The sequence below is a fragment of the Lasioglossum baleicum genome, chromosome 1, assembly GCF_051020765.1.
Source record: "Lasioglossum baleicum chromosome 1, iyLasBale1, whole genome shotgun sequence".
Lineage (NCBI taxonomy): Eukaryota > Metazoa > Arthropoda > Insecta > Hymenoptera > Halictidae > Lasioglossum > Lasioglossum baleicum.
In genome coordinates this window covers 23,983,487-24,002,049 of record NC_134929.1, presented here as the reverse complement: position 1 = coordinate 24,002,049, position 18,563 = coordinate 23,983,487, and the positions used below count along the sequence as shown (strand labels likewise).

Genomic DNA, 18,563 nt, shown 5'->3' with positions numbered 1-18,563 from the left:
TTTCGACCCGAAATTGAGAAAAGCTTATCTGAAGATATTAACGTCTATGTATAAAACTTGATTCTAACTTAGTGTTTTATTATTGCTACGAAACTATCTTAACGGTTAATGAAACAGGAAAAGTGGATATTCCTCACCTTCTTCGATACCTTCCATATTCAAAATTTAAAGAGAGGACAGAAAACAACGTTCTTGATTACAGAAAGTCAGTAATTGTGATTGGGCCACTTATGCAAACATGATTCCTGCCATTTGTTGTGCTAATTTTAGATTCCCGGCATTTGTTTCATACACTAGAGACATTTCTGAAGGGATTAGTAAAGCCAAACAAGGTGCGGAGAATAGTTGCATTTTCGACTTTTGTCCATAGGCGGCCGCACTGTGCATCGTTTCAATAAAAATGCGCATCTACGGGTTAAAAAAGTTGTTAAAATTTGCTTGTGTTGGAATTTGCGAAATGCAGCGCCGCAATTTCCAACGTCCCCTGATAGAGACTCCTGCTGTGGCAATCGGGCCGAGATTTCGCATGATAGTCCCTTTGTGGCGATCCCTTAGGGTCCCAACGGGGGAGCTGCAATTTCGGGTCAGTGATCGATACTAATTTGCCTAAGCAGCGTTGGCGTCCAAGGCGACACTTGTACCCGGATAGATATGGAGAGCAAACAATTTGCCGTACAATCGATCGAACTGTCATCGGCGGTTTTGCTAACGGGATTGCCTGTCAGTCTGCTCGCTTTGGCATGTCGCAACTTCGACAGGAGGTCACGGTGCGCTAAGACGATCAACGGTTTTCAAGATCGCTGGAGATTAGCGACTTGATTCGGATTAAGTACCCGACCCTTCGACTCTCCGCGCTGTGAACACGAACTTTGCCTCCGGTGAACTATAACTATAACTATAGCTTCGACACTCCGTTCGGCCGGGATTAAGGTCGAATTAGGGCGAAGGAAGAACACTTAACTGACTCCGCGGTTACGTATCAGTCTCTTGGCTCCGATAAATTGCAGCTCGATGCGTTCTGTAGACCGAACATTCGTTGATGGTACTCTCTGATACGTCCTGCGACGTATGTGCGTATGAATACAATATTAACACATCATCTGCCGGCAATTATTTCGTAATTCTTCTTCATTCTTTATAATCCAGTCAATGAATGCTCATAAGGGGGCGTAGAGGGAAATGGAAGGAACACAATTTTTAACTTTGGGACTTTGTTTGGCCTAGTTAGGAGGTAAACATACTAAAAGTCACTACTCCTAGGAGGTGAGTGGGCTACAGGGGGGCACGTAGAAGTCGCCTTTTTCGGTTTTCCGCTTATATCTCGGAAACTATGTGTCCTAGCGATAATACCATTCCCCATACAAAATTAAAGCTGACAAATTGTGCGATAAGATTGATTGCATTCAGTTTTTCGTTATCTCGCATAGTTTCCGAGATATCCGAGCTCAAAGTTCACTAATTGTGAAAAAGAAATTATTGCCTCACGTTTTTTGCCTTACTTGACTAGCTAACTTCTCCGCACAATTAGTGAACTTTGACTGCGGATATCTCGGAAACTATGCGAGATAGTGAAAAACTGAATTGAAACAATCTTGTGGCACATTTTGTCAGCTTTAATTTTGTATGGAATAGTTTTATCGCTAGGACGCATAGTTTCCGAGATATCCGCGCTCAAAGATCATTAATTGTGAAAAAGAAATGCCTTATTTGACTAGCTAACTCTTCAGCACAATTAGTGAACTTTCAGCGCTGATATCTCGGAAACTATGCGAGATAGCGAAAAACTGGATCCAATCAATCTTGTGGCACATTTTATCAGCTTTAATTTTGTGTAGAATGGTCTTATCGGTAGGACATATAGTTTCCGAGATGTAAGCGAAAAACCGAAAAAGGGGATCTTTTACGTGCCTCCCTGCACCCCGCTCACCTTCTAGGAGTGGGGACTTTTAGTATGTTTACCTCCTCACTAGTCCAAACAAAGACCCAAAGTTAAAAATTGTCTTCCTTCCATTTCCCTCTACAACTTTTCGTTGACTGGGCTATTAACGAATGAAGATAGAACTTGAAAGATTAGCTTTGTACCTTGAAATGATATGCACAAATCAACCAACTTGATGAAATTTGCATTCGAAAATCGGACATTTCGCATGGAACGAATGTTTGTAAAATGCAAAACGACCACTATTTTCCCTCGAATCGGACAGAAAACTCTCATTTACCGCGGTCCCGTGTAACCGTAATGTTCGTCGTACAGTAGAAAAATTTCATTTGATTTATTTTGAACGTCGATGTAGATTTGGTTGAACCGAACTGTCAAACGAACAAACAGAAGTGCGTAGAGGTGTTTAATTTAAATAAGATCGCGGACAGTTTCCGGGCCGTCAGAAAGTCGATTAAAGCGATCAGATTAAACTTTCCCTGTGGAAACGGAGTCTCGAGGAAATTGAAAACAGTCTTCTATTCGTGCGTCCAGATAACGTGGAAGCCAGGGTGAGATGGTGGAGGGACGGCATCCTTTTGGCTGACAGCGGCGAACCACGACACGTACCGCCCGAAAGAGTTAGAATGTACTCAAACAGGAGCTTGGAGGTTTCTCATGTGAAGCGAAACGATACCGGGGAGTATGTGTGCCAGGCGACCCGACCAGCTCCCTGGGGACACGCCACGCAAGTACACGAGATCGAAGTCATGTGTGAGTATCACCTACTACCGAACTAACCTCCGTTTAGCCTGCTTATCCCGCAAATATCCACCAGCCAACTATCCTGCCCCCTAATTCCGCGGATAAGCCTTGAACTTCCCAAGAATTGGGTCCGGCGCGGCGCGGCGCACGTCCAAGTTTATTATTCTACTATCTTTTTTTTAACGAAATTACTAGGGGTGTGCGAGATTCCCGAAAATGTTCGGGATTCCCGTAAACATCCGAAATTCCCGAGAATTTTCGGGATATACATAGAATAATATTTGGGAAAATTTAAAATAAAATGTTTTATGCTCACTATTTTTATAATATGCTATTTTTATTCTACTCTCTTACCTTTTACAATTCATAATCTCATAATAATTTTCCTCCGTTGAACAACTCACGAGATCCCGATGTTTGGAATCAGATAAAAAAAATTACATTGAGATGGCTCGAAACATGATGGTGTGATTGTCAATCATTGATTGACTATTCTGCATTCTGCATTGTCAGAATTATCGAAACTCGCAATTACTTTCTACAATATTACTAACATAAACATTTCCGACTAATAAGATATGTAATCTTCGAGAACACAATGGCTTTCAGATTCTTGTAATTTATTGGAAGTATGGAGAAACTTCAAAATGTCGGCAATCACAGATATTTTCGGGAATCCCGAAAATCCTCGGGATCCCGAATGGTTTCGGGATTCCGAAAGACTCGGTATTCCGTCCCGATCCCGCGAAAAATTCCCGTCCCGACTGGGATCTCGCACACCCCTAGAAATTACTATAGTTCAAATATTGACAATTTGTTCAATAGAATTTATTTGATAAATTCTTTACTGTATAAAGAAAATTAATGCAGACAACTTTTATCTGCACAAAAAAACCGCAGGCTACCCATCGCCTACTGTATTACAGGGTGGCTGAAAAGTTCCCGGAATTTTTTAAAGCATTTCAGCAGCATAAAAATACACCACACAAACGAATGAATCCACACACTGGACCGAATAATAAGTTTTATTAATTCATTAACAATGAAATGAACCAAAAACATTTACAACAAATTTTCGAAATTGCCTCCTTTTGATTCGATACATTTACGGACCCGCTTTCTAAAATTCATTCGTTTGTGCGGTATTTTTATGCTGCTGAAATGCTTTAAAAAATTCCGGGAACTTTTCAGCCACCCTGTACTATACCAGTCACAAGTGACACAGTGAAATGTTTAAAAATCACTCCAACAGGTTGTTCGACGAAAACTAAGTTAACAGTTCTTCGAAAGTCACATTCTTCGAGTAGAATTAAAGTTTCAAGTTTCAAAGCGGTTGCGCGAAAAGAAGGCTTCCGGTTCCAAAAGCTTATAAATTACTAATCACGGCTAAACCCCCAATTTCCAGGAACACGCTCAAGGCACCGGGATTCTCCCGGTGGGACTTCCAAATTAACAGGAGCGATCTCGATTGTTTGATAATTTCGCCGCGTTTTAATTGGTAAAACTGGCAGCGGAGCACCGATGCTCGCGGGGCGCGACGATTAATTGGAATCGATAAAATTTAAACTCGCCGCGCCGCACAGTGGTCCAGGAGCCCGCTTTTTGTGGTAAAAATTTTAGAGAAGAATTATTTTTTCTACAAAAAATAAAGGTCACTTCGATTGTTTAAACATTAACATATATGTTCTACTCCATAATATTCCAATTGGTATCGAGACGAATCCAACAACCTATAATAATATAACATTAAACCCCTGGATAGTGTTCCTGATTTCTCAAAATTTTTCATTTCTCGAGAAATGAGAAATAAGACTATATTTCTCGAGAATTCTCGGGAATGTTTAATGAAATAACAAAATATTGGAAAACTTATGATATTTGGAATATCGTTGACAATATTTATCGAAAGCGCAGAAAACATTAACTCAATGTTTATTCCTGTCCAATATGTAGGGGAGGTGGTTGGGTTGTGAGACAGTCGTTTTTATCCATCGCGCAATCGCGATAATTCCAATCTGTCAGCTGTCAAATTTTTGTTTTGACGTCTGCTAGTTTTCGTGCTAGCACCGAGGTGTATAGACGTGTTGCTTATACATATTAGATACGGACATCGTGTGTAAAAATCAATTTCCAAAACTTTTACTCGTTTTTTTAAAAACATTATTTTGTTGAGTGAACCAATTGAAAAAGGTGAGTGTGATGCATTTTCATTTAGTGTTTTCCTTACATTTTACCATGAAATATTGAGTTTTGCGCATATACGACAAACAGTTTTTTTCCTGTCACATTCGGAATGGCATCATGGTTGGGTTATGAGACACCATAGTGGTTGGATTGTGAGACACTAGTTTTTTGTACTAGAAACGAACTAGAACTGTTAAATATCGTTGTTTGTGTTAGAACTAAGTGTTTATTCGTCATTTAACGTTTGTTTTGGTTTATTTTTTGAATTTATAGTCATGTAACAACTCCAAGAAAATCGCTCGCAAACAAAGAAATTAATTTTAATACCGTGCTTAGTGCCGTTAAAGATCATTTGCTGAAGACGTTGATAAGAGCACGTTACAGCCTTATGCGAAGAAAGTTGACAGCCATTTTGACGATATTTCCACAGTTTGCGATGAAGAATTGATGGAATTTTTGCGCATTACTCATATGCACATACCATCGAACATGGTATGCTTTTTGTTTTTTTTGTTATATGGGCAGTCGTTCGTTTTTCACATGCCAACATTGTGACAGCGACTTGGATGACGAAGAGGAAGATGATTATTATTGAATCCTTCCATTCAGTATACCTTTTTTTTACTTTTCTTCGCCATTCTTTGGTTTTTTCAATTTTTTGCCATTCTTTTTAACTTCTTTGGCCACTTAATGTCTTTAAAATAAATAAAAATTCATTTTTGCTTAAAGTTACATGGGTTTTACTTCACATTTTTTTTATACCACACAATTTTAGTTGATTTTTTCGAGTGTCTCACAACCCAACCACTTTTTTCAGGAAGCCAAAAAACATGTCCTCGGAAAACTGGCCATAAAATTTTACTTGTTGATCAAATCACTAAACATTTCCTTCATCTTTCCAACGGTATATAAAACTCTTTGATGTCATCATCAAGCAAAAAGTTACAGCCCAAAAACAAAACCCGTCTCACAACCCAACCACCTCCCTTACATTAGGGTGGGCCTAAGCTATACTTGGAGAATTGTTCCTTTAGGTGAGAAAAAAATTTGTGCAAAGTTTGAGATCGATCGGATAAAAGGATGATGTGGCGTACTTAAATTGAAAATTTTGAAATTTTGAAATTCGCCTTAACTATGGAACATGACAGAAACCGATCTTTTTGGACAAAAATCTGCCGACAACTGAGTTTTTCATCGAACCAATTGGAATTTTTTTTAAATGTTCGTGTAGGACTATACTTTGATGACGTGCTGCGCGAAAATCGTTAACTGTCACAATCAAGAATCCTTATCTACAAAGCCCAATAACTCCGATACTTCATCCGCCCAGCTGAGTTGCCGACATTTCTTAACCCTAAACCCTAAACCGCAAAATTTTAAACTGTAAATCTGGCCCTGAGAATTACCAATTGAATAGAATTACATTCGGCACTTATGAGACTTACCATTAATTTATTGATCCAACAGCAGCGTTTTCGCTTCTTGAGAAAGAACTTCCTTGTGCTCGCCATCCTTTATTCTTAGAGAGCTTATAAATGGATCGGATGATAATAACATATGCCGTATAATATCTATATTTGTCTTTTTGCGGCAACACATTCGGGAGTTTTCAGCTCGCGATTTCCCGAAGACTTTATTATTTGCCTCTTGTGGCTCTTCTGAATACAAACCAATTGGCAGTTCGAATGTAGCAAGTATTTACTTCCATGTTGCAGTATCTTATGAACTGATGGAGGTAGTTTATACCATGGATAAATTTTAATGCACAATTTAGCCGTCTCCGAACAATATTCTTTGAATTTCACAGAATCAGCTTTCTTGTCACATGTAATTACCTGAAGAATGTTATGCAATCTCGTGATAATAACCGCGTTTAATCCAGTCACTGCAGCAACTGATTCGGCTTTTCCAAAGAAAGTTCGGGCCACGTTCCCAGTATTTGATGCACCAGCTCCCTGTTTGACAACATCAACTGTGATTGATAGCTCTTTCAAAGAATTTTGCGTATCGGAGTTATTGGGCTTTTTAGATAAGGATTCTTGATTGTGAGAGTTAACGATTTTCGCGCAGCACGTCATCAAAGTATACAAACATTTTTTAAAAAATTCCAATTGAATCGATGACAAACTGAGTTGTCGGCAGATTTTTGTCCAAAAAGATCAGTTTCTGGCCCACTGTGCGACGGAGTATCGATCCTATCTGGCGTATCACGTTTCGAGGTCGAATTGTGTTCAAGTTAACTTTACGAATTCACACAAATCCTTTTGTACACATGTTCTACAACACTCATGCTTGAAGAGAATAAAAAAATCGACTTTTTGACAAGGCCACGTGAGAACGCCCCCTTAAATTGTGTACGAGCAACGGGCGCCGCTTTTGTGTCTCGCATCGCGTCGTCGCTCTGCAAACAAATTCCGGAGAAAAGTTTCCCTCGACCTCCGAGGTAATCCTCCAAGGAGTTTCCGGAGCCGTGAGGATTTCGCTCCCTCTCTAAAACTATAACTGTCGCAAATAAAAATAAGGAAAACTGTCCACGATCCCGCACGAAATCGAATTTTGCGGTCGTCCCGGGTCCCGCGGGTCCGGAAACGAACGTCCTTCCCGCGAATAACGATCCCGCGGACTAGATCCTCTTCGTGACCGTCTCCGTTAGGTTTAATTAATATTACTGGACTCTTTAAATGGAAAATCTCGTTCGTCCGGAACTTCTGAAGACTCCAATCTACGGGATCCAGAATAGTTCCGTTGCGGCATGATTAAATTACTTCGAATTAAACGGTGAGAGCGCAGAATTGATTTTTGTCGATCAGAGACTTTAATCTGTTGATCGGGGATGTTAACTTGTCGCTCGTATTCTCTTCTTTTCTCGGGCTTCCGAGATTCGATCTTCAGTAGATCGAAGATCCAATTAAGAGGCGCATCGCATCGGACAAATAGGCTTCCAATCGAGGCGAATGCGTTTCCATCGATTCTATTCATTTGGAACGCTGTTGAACGGCCACTAGTATAATCAGATACGAGACTATTATAGGCCGCGATAATAGCTAATGAATGGGAATGGGAAAGGAGCTGCGATAAGCGGCGCACGAAAATTAGGAATGCTCGATTTAAACGAATGCACTTTAACCTTCGCTGCAAAGTGCAGTACAGAAATATGTGAAACGAAATATCGATGGCGTCGAGAACTCCTCATGAAATTAATCACCGAAAGAAATTTTAAATGTTCCTCCTATGTAAATCATTTTAACAAAATTACTTCAAAATTATCCCTTCAACCATTCATCATACTAACATTAGAATAATTATTTAAATAAAAATTAATTTTTTAAAAATACCACGTTTTTTTAAAACGGACTGAAAAGTATAAAATAATTTTTTCTAGCCCCATACAGATTCCTAACCCCGTACAGATAGTCCTGAAAATTTGTGATTGTGAATTTTGAATAGCTATGAAAATACTTGTAAGATTTAAAGCGAAAAACGTGGGGCGCATGCAATACATAATTGATGCATGAACAATGAACACCTAAATCACTGACAATTTTATTGCACTGCAAATGATATGAACTGTTGTGCGAGTTTTCTCAACAGCAGCTACTCTCTACACTCCTTACTATGTATTATCTTGCGCCCCACGTTTTTCGTTTTAAATCTTACAAGTATTTTCATAGCTATTCAAAATTCACAATCACAAATTTTCAAGACTATCTGTACGGGGTTACAAATCTGTATGGGGCTAGAAAAAATTATTTTATACTTTTTAGTCCATTTTTTAAACGTGGTATTTTTAAAAAATTTATTTTTATTTAAATAATTATTGTAGACATTATTTTGAGATTATAACAGAGACATGTAGTAAATTTCAGTCACGCGGCGGGGGGGGGGGGGGTGCAAAGGTTCAAATTATTAATAATTTATATCTCCTAAACGCATAGGCTTTTTTAAAAAATTTTTTTTTAAATATTGCATTGTTATTCTGTTCTGAGCTATGTTTAAAATTTCAAGTCTCTAGCTCATCGGGAAGTTAGTTTAAAATCAATTGCAAAATTTGTACCGAACGAACAGACAGACAAGCAAGCGAGCTAATAAAAACGTGGTAAAAAGAGGCTTCCGATCTCTTTATCTCGAAACAAAACTGTACAAGTCCCAAAGTATCAGACCTATTTTTTCATCACCCTGTAAAGGTTCAGGAACGAATGAACTCGTTTATAGTCGTAGCTGGGTAACTATGAATGAAGGGAAAGCTGGGAAAACGGTCGACTACCAATCAGAGAGCGGCTGTTGCAAACGGAAAAACGTTGCTTGCAGATCCACCGACGGTCCATTCAGTGCCCGAGAACGGCAAACTGGAAGTCCATTTGGGGGAAGAAGTGGATATGGCGTGCGTGGCGAAAGGTGTGCCGTTGCCGATCATATCTTGGAAGAACAAGGTAATCGATGATCTAATTGTAAGTACATATATCGGCAATAACCAACGATCGAGTGTTCGGCTTGTACCTATATGTACAAACAATGTACTACAAAGTAGAAATACGTGTATCGGACAAGCTGACGAGTGTGTTGACACTGAACGAGTGCTTCCGGGACGGACGTCGAACGTCCAGAACAGTAATTGTGTTTATTTATTGGCAGGATGGGGAGATACCGTTCCTCTATGACAGATCACATCTGCGGTTCCATGCTGAAAACCCTAACAATGCTGGACGTTACACTTGCGTCGCGAACAACGACGTCGGCGAACCAGCCACGGCCACCATAGAACTGTACATTCGATGTAAGTTCAGAAGTTTAGTTTGATTTATCGTTACGGCGAGAGGTTTCTGGACCTGGAGACACTGGGGATTGAAATTTGTACGCCTCGTCTCGCGATTTTTCTGCTGTACTAGATCATCTTCCAGGGCCGCTTCGATCGTTTAATATAACCTCTGACAAATACAATATTTTAACCCTCTGTTCAGTTACACGGTTGAAACAGTGTTGAGAACACAGAAGGTGGTACGTTAACCCCGGGCCCCATGGAAATCACCGACACAAATTTCCCCGACACGGTTTTCACCGACTCCAGATTTGACTGACAATAGCTTTGGCCGACAACGCCTTTAAGGACTCTTTAGTTTGCACCGTCTCCGGCGCGCGGACAAACGCTGGGGTTTCGGAAGGCGCGGTTGAGGGCGGTATACATATGTAGGGATCAGTGACGAATCAGGTAATCACGGGAAAGGTCTTGACCATTTGTCCATTTTGTGGCGAATGTAGGAGGTATCGCCATACCCAACGTTTCTGCCGACCTAGAATATTTCCATGTACATATACATTCTGTCAAAAAAGTACCGGGAATTGGTCAATGAAACACAAAATATGTATTACTCATCCAAATTTATTGTATCGCCTTCAAAGTAGGCCCCTTTCGAAATAATACACTTATGCCAACGAATAACCCAATCATCAAAACATTTTTTAAACGCATTTTTTGGAATCAACTTCAGTACTCGCCGCGAATTCTCCTTTATGTCATCTATCAACTGAAAACGGGTGCCTCGAAGTGGGTAATTGAGTTTTGGAAAAAGAGAAAAGTCGTCCGGAGCCATATCAGGGGAATACGGTGGCTGCTCGATAAGGTTTGTTCAGTTTTTCGCCAGAAATTCGTTCACAATGATAGCCTTGTGAGATGGAGCGTTATCGTGGTGCAAAATCCACAAGTTTTCTTTCCACAAATCTGGTCTTTTTCGACGAATTTGCTCTCTCAAACGCCGCATAACGCTCAGATAATATTCTTTATTTACTGTCTCACCTTGTGGCGTGGCAAGAATTCCGAGTGCACAACACCGCGGTAATCGAAAAAAAACTGTCAACATCACCTTCACTTTTGATCGACTTTGACGTGCTTTTTCGGTTTCGGCTCAATTGGAAGGCGCCATTCCGAAGCTTGTTGACTGGTTTGCATGTCAAACTCGTAAACCCATGTCTCATCACCAGTTACAATGCGTTTTATGAATGTGGGGTCGGAATTGACTCGTTCTAACGTGTCTTCAGTGACCTTAACGCGATTGAGTTTTTGCAGAAAATTCGCAAAAATCGCAAAACACACTTGAGATGAACTTACAAAATGGCGCACTGTATTCAAACTAAACGACAAGTGACGCTCAAACTCCGCGTGAGTATAGAGGACAGTTGTACCAACTTAGCAACAAAAAGAATTCAACAATCCCTTTAAGCGGGCTTTTTAAATGATCGATTCCCGGTACTTACTTGACAGAATGTATGATATTTAATATCTCGTGCAATACTTCAACGTTTAGTTATGTATTAAATGCAAATTTAACGATGGTATCATTTTTGGGCCAGAGCGCGGAGTGTCGGCCGCTTCTTTTATAAAATGTCGACATGTTGGATTGATCTTATCGGTAATTTTGATTACGTCTGCGTGGATGTGACAAGAGTTCTGTGCGATGCACCTACCTACGTTCGACTTAATCATCGGCATCGCATATGTGCAGCACGGAAGTAATCGCGTGCGGCATCCTGCGCTTGCTCTTAAACGATCACGATTAAATTAGGAAATTGCCTGGCATTCCGCCCTTTAGTATTCCGAACAGACATCTGCACGATCTAATTGCAGCCACGCGACGTTTGGCTGCGTCGAATCGTTCGCCGTCGATAATCATCCCACGTCGATCATTATGATTCTCGTCGGGTGAATCGAAAGTGTCTCGGGAACGGAGTTCGTCTTCCACGAATAGGCTTTTCTTTCTACGATCGGGCGACTCATCGCATCGAATAATTCGGTAATTAAGGGCGTCGCAATATTAATCGGGGCTGACTGACGATTAAACGCGACACGCTGATGCAAGCGCACTGGTGCAATAGCGCAATCTTCCGAGAACTTCGTTCGAAGAACTTGACACGCGCTCTGGAGAATGACATTTGCTTCCTTTTGATCACGGCAACTGCACTTACGACAAAAACGAGTTGGTAAAATGTAAAATAGTAAGCAAATACTGCGGTATTTATATCATATTATAAAGAAATTACCTCAAATGACCTCGGGAATCGCCACTTTCAAGGAAGTACACCGTTTTTGGGGTACCTGTATATCTTTCTACTTTCTTTTCGATCTGCAGATAAGCCAAGGATCGAGATGGCGAAGACTTGGATGCACGCACCTCCCGGAATCCGCGTGCAGTTGAATTGCGGGGTGGCTGCTTGGCCGGAGGCGACGGTGAGCAATTTTATAAGGCAACGAACGACGTAATTACTACGCTAGCAATTAACAGTTCGAACAGCAATGAGCGATCATTCGCTGCGGGTCGGTCCTCCTTCGGCTAGCCCGCCATTTTGTCGAACTTTTAATTACATTCGCGTCTGCAATTCCGCTCTCGAATCGAAAGTGTCGAAACATCGATAAAGACCCATATTCTTGGCACGTGGCTATTGTATTTGCATTAAGGCTGCTCTTCAACGACGCTTAATCTGCGATCGTGCGAAATAATAACGATGACTGATCCCACTCGTCAGCCACTGATCTGATTCGCGCGAACTCGTGTGATTCTTAACATTTTTTGAGTTCACCTGCATTTAACATGGACCTTTTGCACAGTTGTACAGTCTGCTTAAGACCATTCTCAAATTTATTTAAAATTCATTATCAAAACATTGTCTGCATCCATTGTAAAAGTCTGTAGTCAAATATTGGATTGGCAAGAAAGTAATTTCGGTATTTTAAGGTAAAATGATGATGAGCTGAAATCGCACTTGAATCAGTTTCTTGCCGATAAAGACAAGAAGTTTTATGACCGCGGAATTTTGAAGCTACCGGAAAATGGCAAAAGATCATCGAACAAAATGGAAAATATAAAATATATTAAAGTGTGTTTATTGTTCGAATAAATAAATTGGGTTCTATTTCACCTTGAAATACCGAAATTACTTTCTTGCCAACCCAGTAGAAATGTGTTTCTTCTTCTCATAATTTTAAAAAGTTGAAAATAATATATTGATATTTTTAAATACTTTCAATATTTCTAATCTTTCACATTCCATCTACTGATTGTTGTCATAAACGCATAAAGTCCGCAGTCTACTATTATATTTATTCAATGTTGAAAATTGGAAATTTAAATGACGATTTTTAGCTAATGTTTCCCAAAGTTTAATCTTAAAACTATGTTCTATCTCTACGTCAATTCTCGTTTCGATCACTCGAGGACCCACTAATAATTCTCAAGAGCATGTTCACGACTTAATTAGCTCGCATCCGTTGCAAATGTCGAGGAAAGGCAGGAGTATTTAAAGGGTATTTAAATATTTCACGACGCCTTTTACCCCGTCGGACGACTTTCAAGCTGAAAGTCTGAAAGTTTCGGACGCGTTCGCGAGTGAATATTTCAGAGCTGCTCCAATCCGGCGATATTCAACGTTACTATACAAGTACTTAAAAATTCTTTCAAAACTGTTTCACTAGTTCCAGCAAATATCCGAAAATTTCACGATCTCGCCGCGTTAAAAACACAGTAGCGGAGAATGGGGGGATTGCGGCGGCTGATAGAAAATCGTAAATTAACCTGTAAAAAGTTCTGATTTTTGTTCGACTTCTTTCGATAAGTGAGGCACTGTGGCGTCGTTCCCTAACTAGGTGAAAGAAAAAGCGAGCAATTGTACCCGTCGCGTCGTAGCAACCTAACAATAACGTCGTGCACGAGGTCTTGCAGACGCGAAAGGGGTAATCGATCAGATCTAAATTCGATGGAGCGTAACTTGCGGGCTTGTTCGAGGGGAATTAAGCTCGGCGAAGCGATCCGCGGCTCCTACGGCTCGAACACACGAAATCTCGGGGAGCAATTTCTCAGCGTTAACCCTTTCGAGCCGGCAGCGAGTGACAAATCGATTCCGCGGGGGAACGTGACCCGCGAAAAGTATCCGGTAGGCTTAAGCTAAAGCTGACGCAGCTTTTCTTCCGGATTCTCTTGGACCAAGCGAAGAAAAGCTTAGGGTGCATGCTACTTTTCTCGGTTGCGTCATCCTGTGCTCGATAACTCCTCTCACAGACTCACGGTAGAATCGGCATTTTCGGTGGGAAGAGCTCATAAATCGTCGCGTCTCGTTCGTAATTGATTTAAATGTTTTAGAACTTGCCACAAGCTTTTGGCAACCCGTCGCGAAAAACTATTCGATCACAAAAGTTGCATAATTTTCTTAAAATTGAATCGAATGAGTAGGGATTTTTTCCACATCTTAGAAGAATTAGTTTAGTAAATAACGGGTAAACAAAAGTTTTGAAAAAATCTGTACACAGTGAAAATTCCATCGAAAGTAGATATCGTTCTTGCGCGCTACAAACATTTAAAGGTGATCACTAGACTACGGATCTGTATGCAAAAGAATAATTGCATTGTTTGTATCAATTGCAAGAAACAGAAACCAAAGAGCAATTTCATTCCTCGATTTGTTATTCATTTAGCAGCTATTATAGCCATTATAGCCTCGTCTGGTCGTCCGGTAAACAATCTTTATAATAAATCATGAATGATTATCTCTTCATAACAGTCTAGCTTCCTCTACCACTCGAAGGTTAAATAAGTAAACATTTAAAATGGTTGAAAGATTTTAAATCTCATCATTATCATTTGCATTTGAAGTAGTGATGCCGGATCCTTTTTTTCTTTCTGTTTCCATTAAGAAAATTGGGATTTCGTAAAGGCGAGTAATTTGGTTGGCGCAGGTGGAGTGGTTCTTCAACAACAGGAGCGTGAAATACTCGTCGAGGATAGTGAAACACAACTCGGCCGGCGATCACAGTTTGGTGATCAGGAACGTCAGGACGACGGATTACGGTTTCTACTTGTGCAGGGCTTCTAATTCCCTGGGAATCACTGAGGCGGCGGTCGAATTATCGGGTATCGCGAACCCGGCCGTCTTCAAAAGGACTTCGCACAGCCTGGCTAAAACCTCGTACAATTTCATCTGGGAAGTCTACAGTTACAGTCCCATCGATCAGTACGAGTTCAGGTTTCGTAAATACAAGGTAAGGTTCCGATGCTGGAACGCCGGGGATGATGAAATTCGGGTTAAATTCGACCAGGGATAAAGCTCGCCATCGGTGCAGGAAATAATCTTTTAGATTATTTAGCTCGTATATAGATTAACCTTAGGAGAGTAAATATTTTTGCTACTTCCGTAACAACCACATTCAAGTTCTCGCTTGCTATTCTACATTGATCCTTTAATTAGTCATTTAATCATCTTCCGTGTACTGCTATTCTAATGTTAACCGTGTACAATGGGGTAGGGGCTGTAACTTTTCCGAAGCTTCGAAGACTTCGAAATTTCGAAGCTTCGAAGTGCTCGAAATTTCAGTCTTCGAAACGTATGAAGTTGTAACTTATGAGTTTCATACCATGTGACGATTTTTGATAAATAAAAATATTCACTTTCAGTCACCGGTGACTGACACCGAACTTTCCGTTTGGACTTTTCGTAATTAAATTAATTTAAAAGATTGCATTCTATTAATAAATTTCGGGGTCATATCACGAATGTACTTAAAAAATAATACTTTGCAAACAAAATTTTAATGAGTTTTATTAAATTCGGTGAAATCGGATATCGCGGACTAAATGATAAGAAAGGCAAGACAGGCATGGCGCTTGGCAAACCTCATGTATTCAGTAGGGCTATAACTTTCCTTCGAAGTTTCTGAAATCGAAGCTTCGAAGCTTTGAAATCTTCTACCTTCGAAGGAAAGTTACAGCCCTACAATCGGGTATTGAACCCCATACATTTTTGGAGCAAACTGAGAGAAAAAATTTGTCTACACACTGCACAAGTATTTGTGAAATTCTATTGATTTTTAAACGATAAGTCTACAATAAGTCTACATAGTTATTTAAGTGGAAATATGTTGTGAATTACTAACTTTTCGACATACATAGGTTAGTACGTTTTTATAACGAGTGTCCAGCTGCATCGATTGATGTATTAAAAAATACCTCATTCCATTAAAGAAAATATCAATGACCTTGAAAATTTTTTCCCTTACGCCGTTACATGTGGCCCTTCAAACAGTCTAACTTTGTCCTAAGAAGTTTTTTTGTACAACGAAAAGTAACGGAGATATTTAGGTGTTCTGTTTCTTCGGACTCACCCTGTATAGCCCTGCAATGACAGGTGGTACCTGTCAGTACCCTTCAAGTGTACATTCGTATTTTGACAACGACCGTATGTTCGTTCGTATCGGTCGTGCGTATGTTTGGGCCCTTAACTAAACTAAACAGCTATGTAGATTTATCTAGGGTAGCTCTGTTCGTTTATCTAGGACGGTTCCTGCCAGAGATGATATTAAACACCTGTTCGTCATCCGTAACAGTTTCTTCTTCGAGCATTTGAATATTGGGAGCTTCAGCTATCAATCTAGTGTTTTAGAAAATTTGTACAGTATCTTTGGAGGGACACCGTGACATTTCGTATTCCGACGAAACAGTGTTCCATTACGTTACATATTTGATTAATGCTGATTTACGTTTAATTAGAACGGCGTGCCCGGCCAATGGCACACGTTGCACATACCGAACGGCAGCGACGGCAACAGCTACGTTCACACATACTCGTTCACGCTGACAGGGTTAGAAGAAGCGAGTCACTATGAGGCGGTCGTTTTGTCGAAGAATCGTTACGGCTGGAGCAAACCCTCGGAAATAATACGATTCGCGACCGAAGGCGCTCGTAAGTAATAATGACAAATGGCCACCACTTTGTCTTCGGAATGATCATTCGCCTGGTTTTCTCTTCTCACGAGCCACATAACTAGTTTCAGCCGACGAGGACAACTACGTGACCAACGCGATACAGGAGGACAAGATCATACCTGGTGAGCGATTCTTTGAAAAATCAAATGAATATGAAAATGCGACAAAAAAAAACATCGACGGATTCGTAGTCAAGGATTTCGTAATGATTTCTTTAATCCTACGAGAACGATGGCTTCGAGACTGTTGATTTCTTTTTGTATGATTACTAGACTGCGGATCTTTATGCAAAATAAAAATGTTCTGCATTGATTGTGGGAAGCAGGAATGAAATAAAAATTGATTTCATCCCTAATTAATGACTTTGTTACATTGAAAACTACATTACGACATTCTTAAATTTTTCTAATCCTTTACTGTTTTATATTCCCTCCAACCAATTTCTTCATAAATAAAATAAATGCATAAAAGGTCCGCAGTCTAATGATTACATTAGTGTTAGGTATACAGGGTGTTCCAAATATGTTGTACTTCCTTGAAAGGGGTGATTCCTGAGGTGATTTGAAATAAATTTTTCCTTTCCCAAAATGTTCTTCGCGGCTTTGTCAATCAGAGCGCGGTTTCAGAATGCTTTTCGCCAATCACTCAACAACGAAACCGCGAAGAATATTTTTTCGCAAAGAAAAAAGTTACTCGAAATGACCTCAGGGACCACCCTTTCCAAGGAAGTACAACATTTTGCAAGTACAATATAACTGATTAAAGAAAAGATTTCGTAGGTACTATTTGTCTATTACTAGATTTGCGATTGGTAATGTGTTAACATTCAAGTTATTTGATCTACAGCGGTACAACTAGCATCGATGTCCCAGCACTCGACCCTAAGCGCTGACAGAAGCGGATCGAGCCTAAACCGAGCAGAAATTATGATAATGATTCTATTGTATATTTTTAGCGTGAACTTTTAAGCGTCCCAACAGAATAAATTACGATATAATTCGTCTTAGGAAATAAGTAAAAGAAGATTATTGGAAGTGATTCGTGTCCTATATTAGGATAAACCTAGGATAAGGTTGATAAGCTTTAAAATTGTATATAAATTTGATGCCTTCTTATATTATGATTGTGTTTAGAGATACTCAAAACCATGTCATCTCTTTCTTCCAAGAGATTATTAATATTTCTCGAATTAGTTCATGGAAGTAATAGAATTTAGCTTCCGATTTAAAATACAGCAGTCACATTTAGTTAATTTATATTGACTGTAGCACTTAAGGAATTGCTAAGCTATTTTCTAACAATGTAAAGATATAACTATAAAGCATACTCAGTAACAGTTTACATAGTAATAATATTTTTAAGTATGTACGCGCATATGTGTGTGTGAGTGGATAAATGAAAATCGGTAGTGGGCCAGCAAAATTTTAACTTTTGTTAACAACACCTTTTAGTTAAATTATCAAAAATTCCTAACATTGCGTTCAAGTGATCCTGACGATACTGTAAGTCACTATAAGTCTCGGTATACACACTAGGTTTTGGAAACAGTTTTCATTTTACATTTATGCACGCATTTATCAAAAATATGCAGCATAAATTAATATATGTATGTCTTGAGACTGTTGCACTACATTTTTACAGTATTGACTGTTACCAATAAAATCTATGGAGATAAGTTACATCACCGACGAGAGTATCTAGATACTATTAAAGACTGCCAGCACCGACACCGACGAGATACTATTAAAGACTGCTGCCAGCCCCTGTGCTATTCAGCGAGCCCAGTGATGTGATTGAGGCCACCTTTTCTCGCGCATGCGCGGCAATTTCAGCCTCAGGGACGTAACCTTTTCGATGAAATCGGGTAGCTAGAGCACCACGCAGACTTTAAAAAATTTACTAGTCTATACATACGAAATATTAAAATTTAACATAATTAAAACTTATTCTTTATT

General features: G+C 39.8%; 1 protein-coding gene across 4 annotated transcripts in view; it reads left to right on the top strand.

The window, feature by feature from the left end:
* The window catches only part of LOC143209275 (limbic system-associated membrane protein), a 29,612-nt gene extending 11,313 nt beyond the window's left edge, over positions 1–18,299 (top strand). For 2 of the 4 annotated variants that reach the window (XM_076424699.1, XM_076424692.1), the window contains 8 exons: positions 2,474–2,692; positions 9,176–9,297; positions 9,500–9,641; positions 11,989–12,086; positions 14,586–14,888; positions 16,393–16,585; positions 16,671–16,730; positions 17,455–18,299. In XM_076424699.1, the coding sequence (XP_076280814.1) occupies positions 2,474–2,692; positions 9,176–9,297; positions 9,500–9,641; positions 11,989–12,086; positions 14,586–14,888; positions 16,393–16,585; positions 16,671–16,730; positions 17,455–17,576 (1,259 nt within the window). In that variant the 3' untranslated portion in view covers positions 17,577–18,299. The remainder of the gene's footprint in view (positions 1–2,473; positions 2,693–9,175; positions 9,298–9,499; positions 9,642–11,988; positions 12,087–14,585; positions 14,889–16,392; positions 16,586–16,670; positions 16,731–17,454) is intronic. The other 2 variants (XM_076424718.1, XM_076424708.1) reach the window with 1 other exon arrangement.
* The last annotated feature ends 264 nt before the right edge of the window (positions 18,300–18,563 follow it).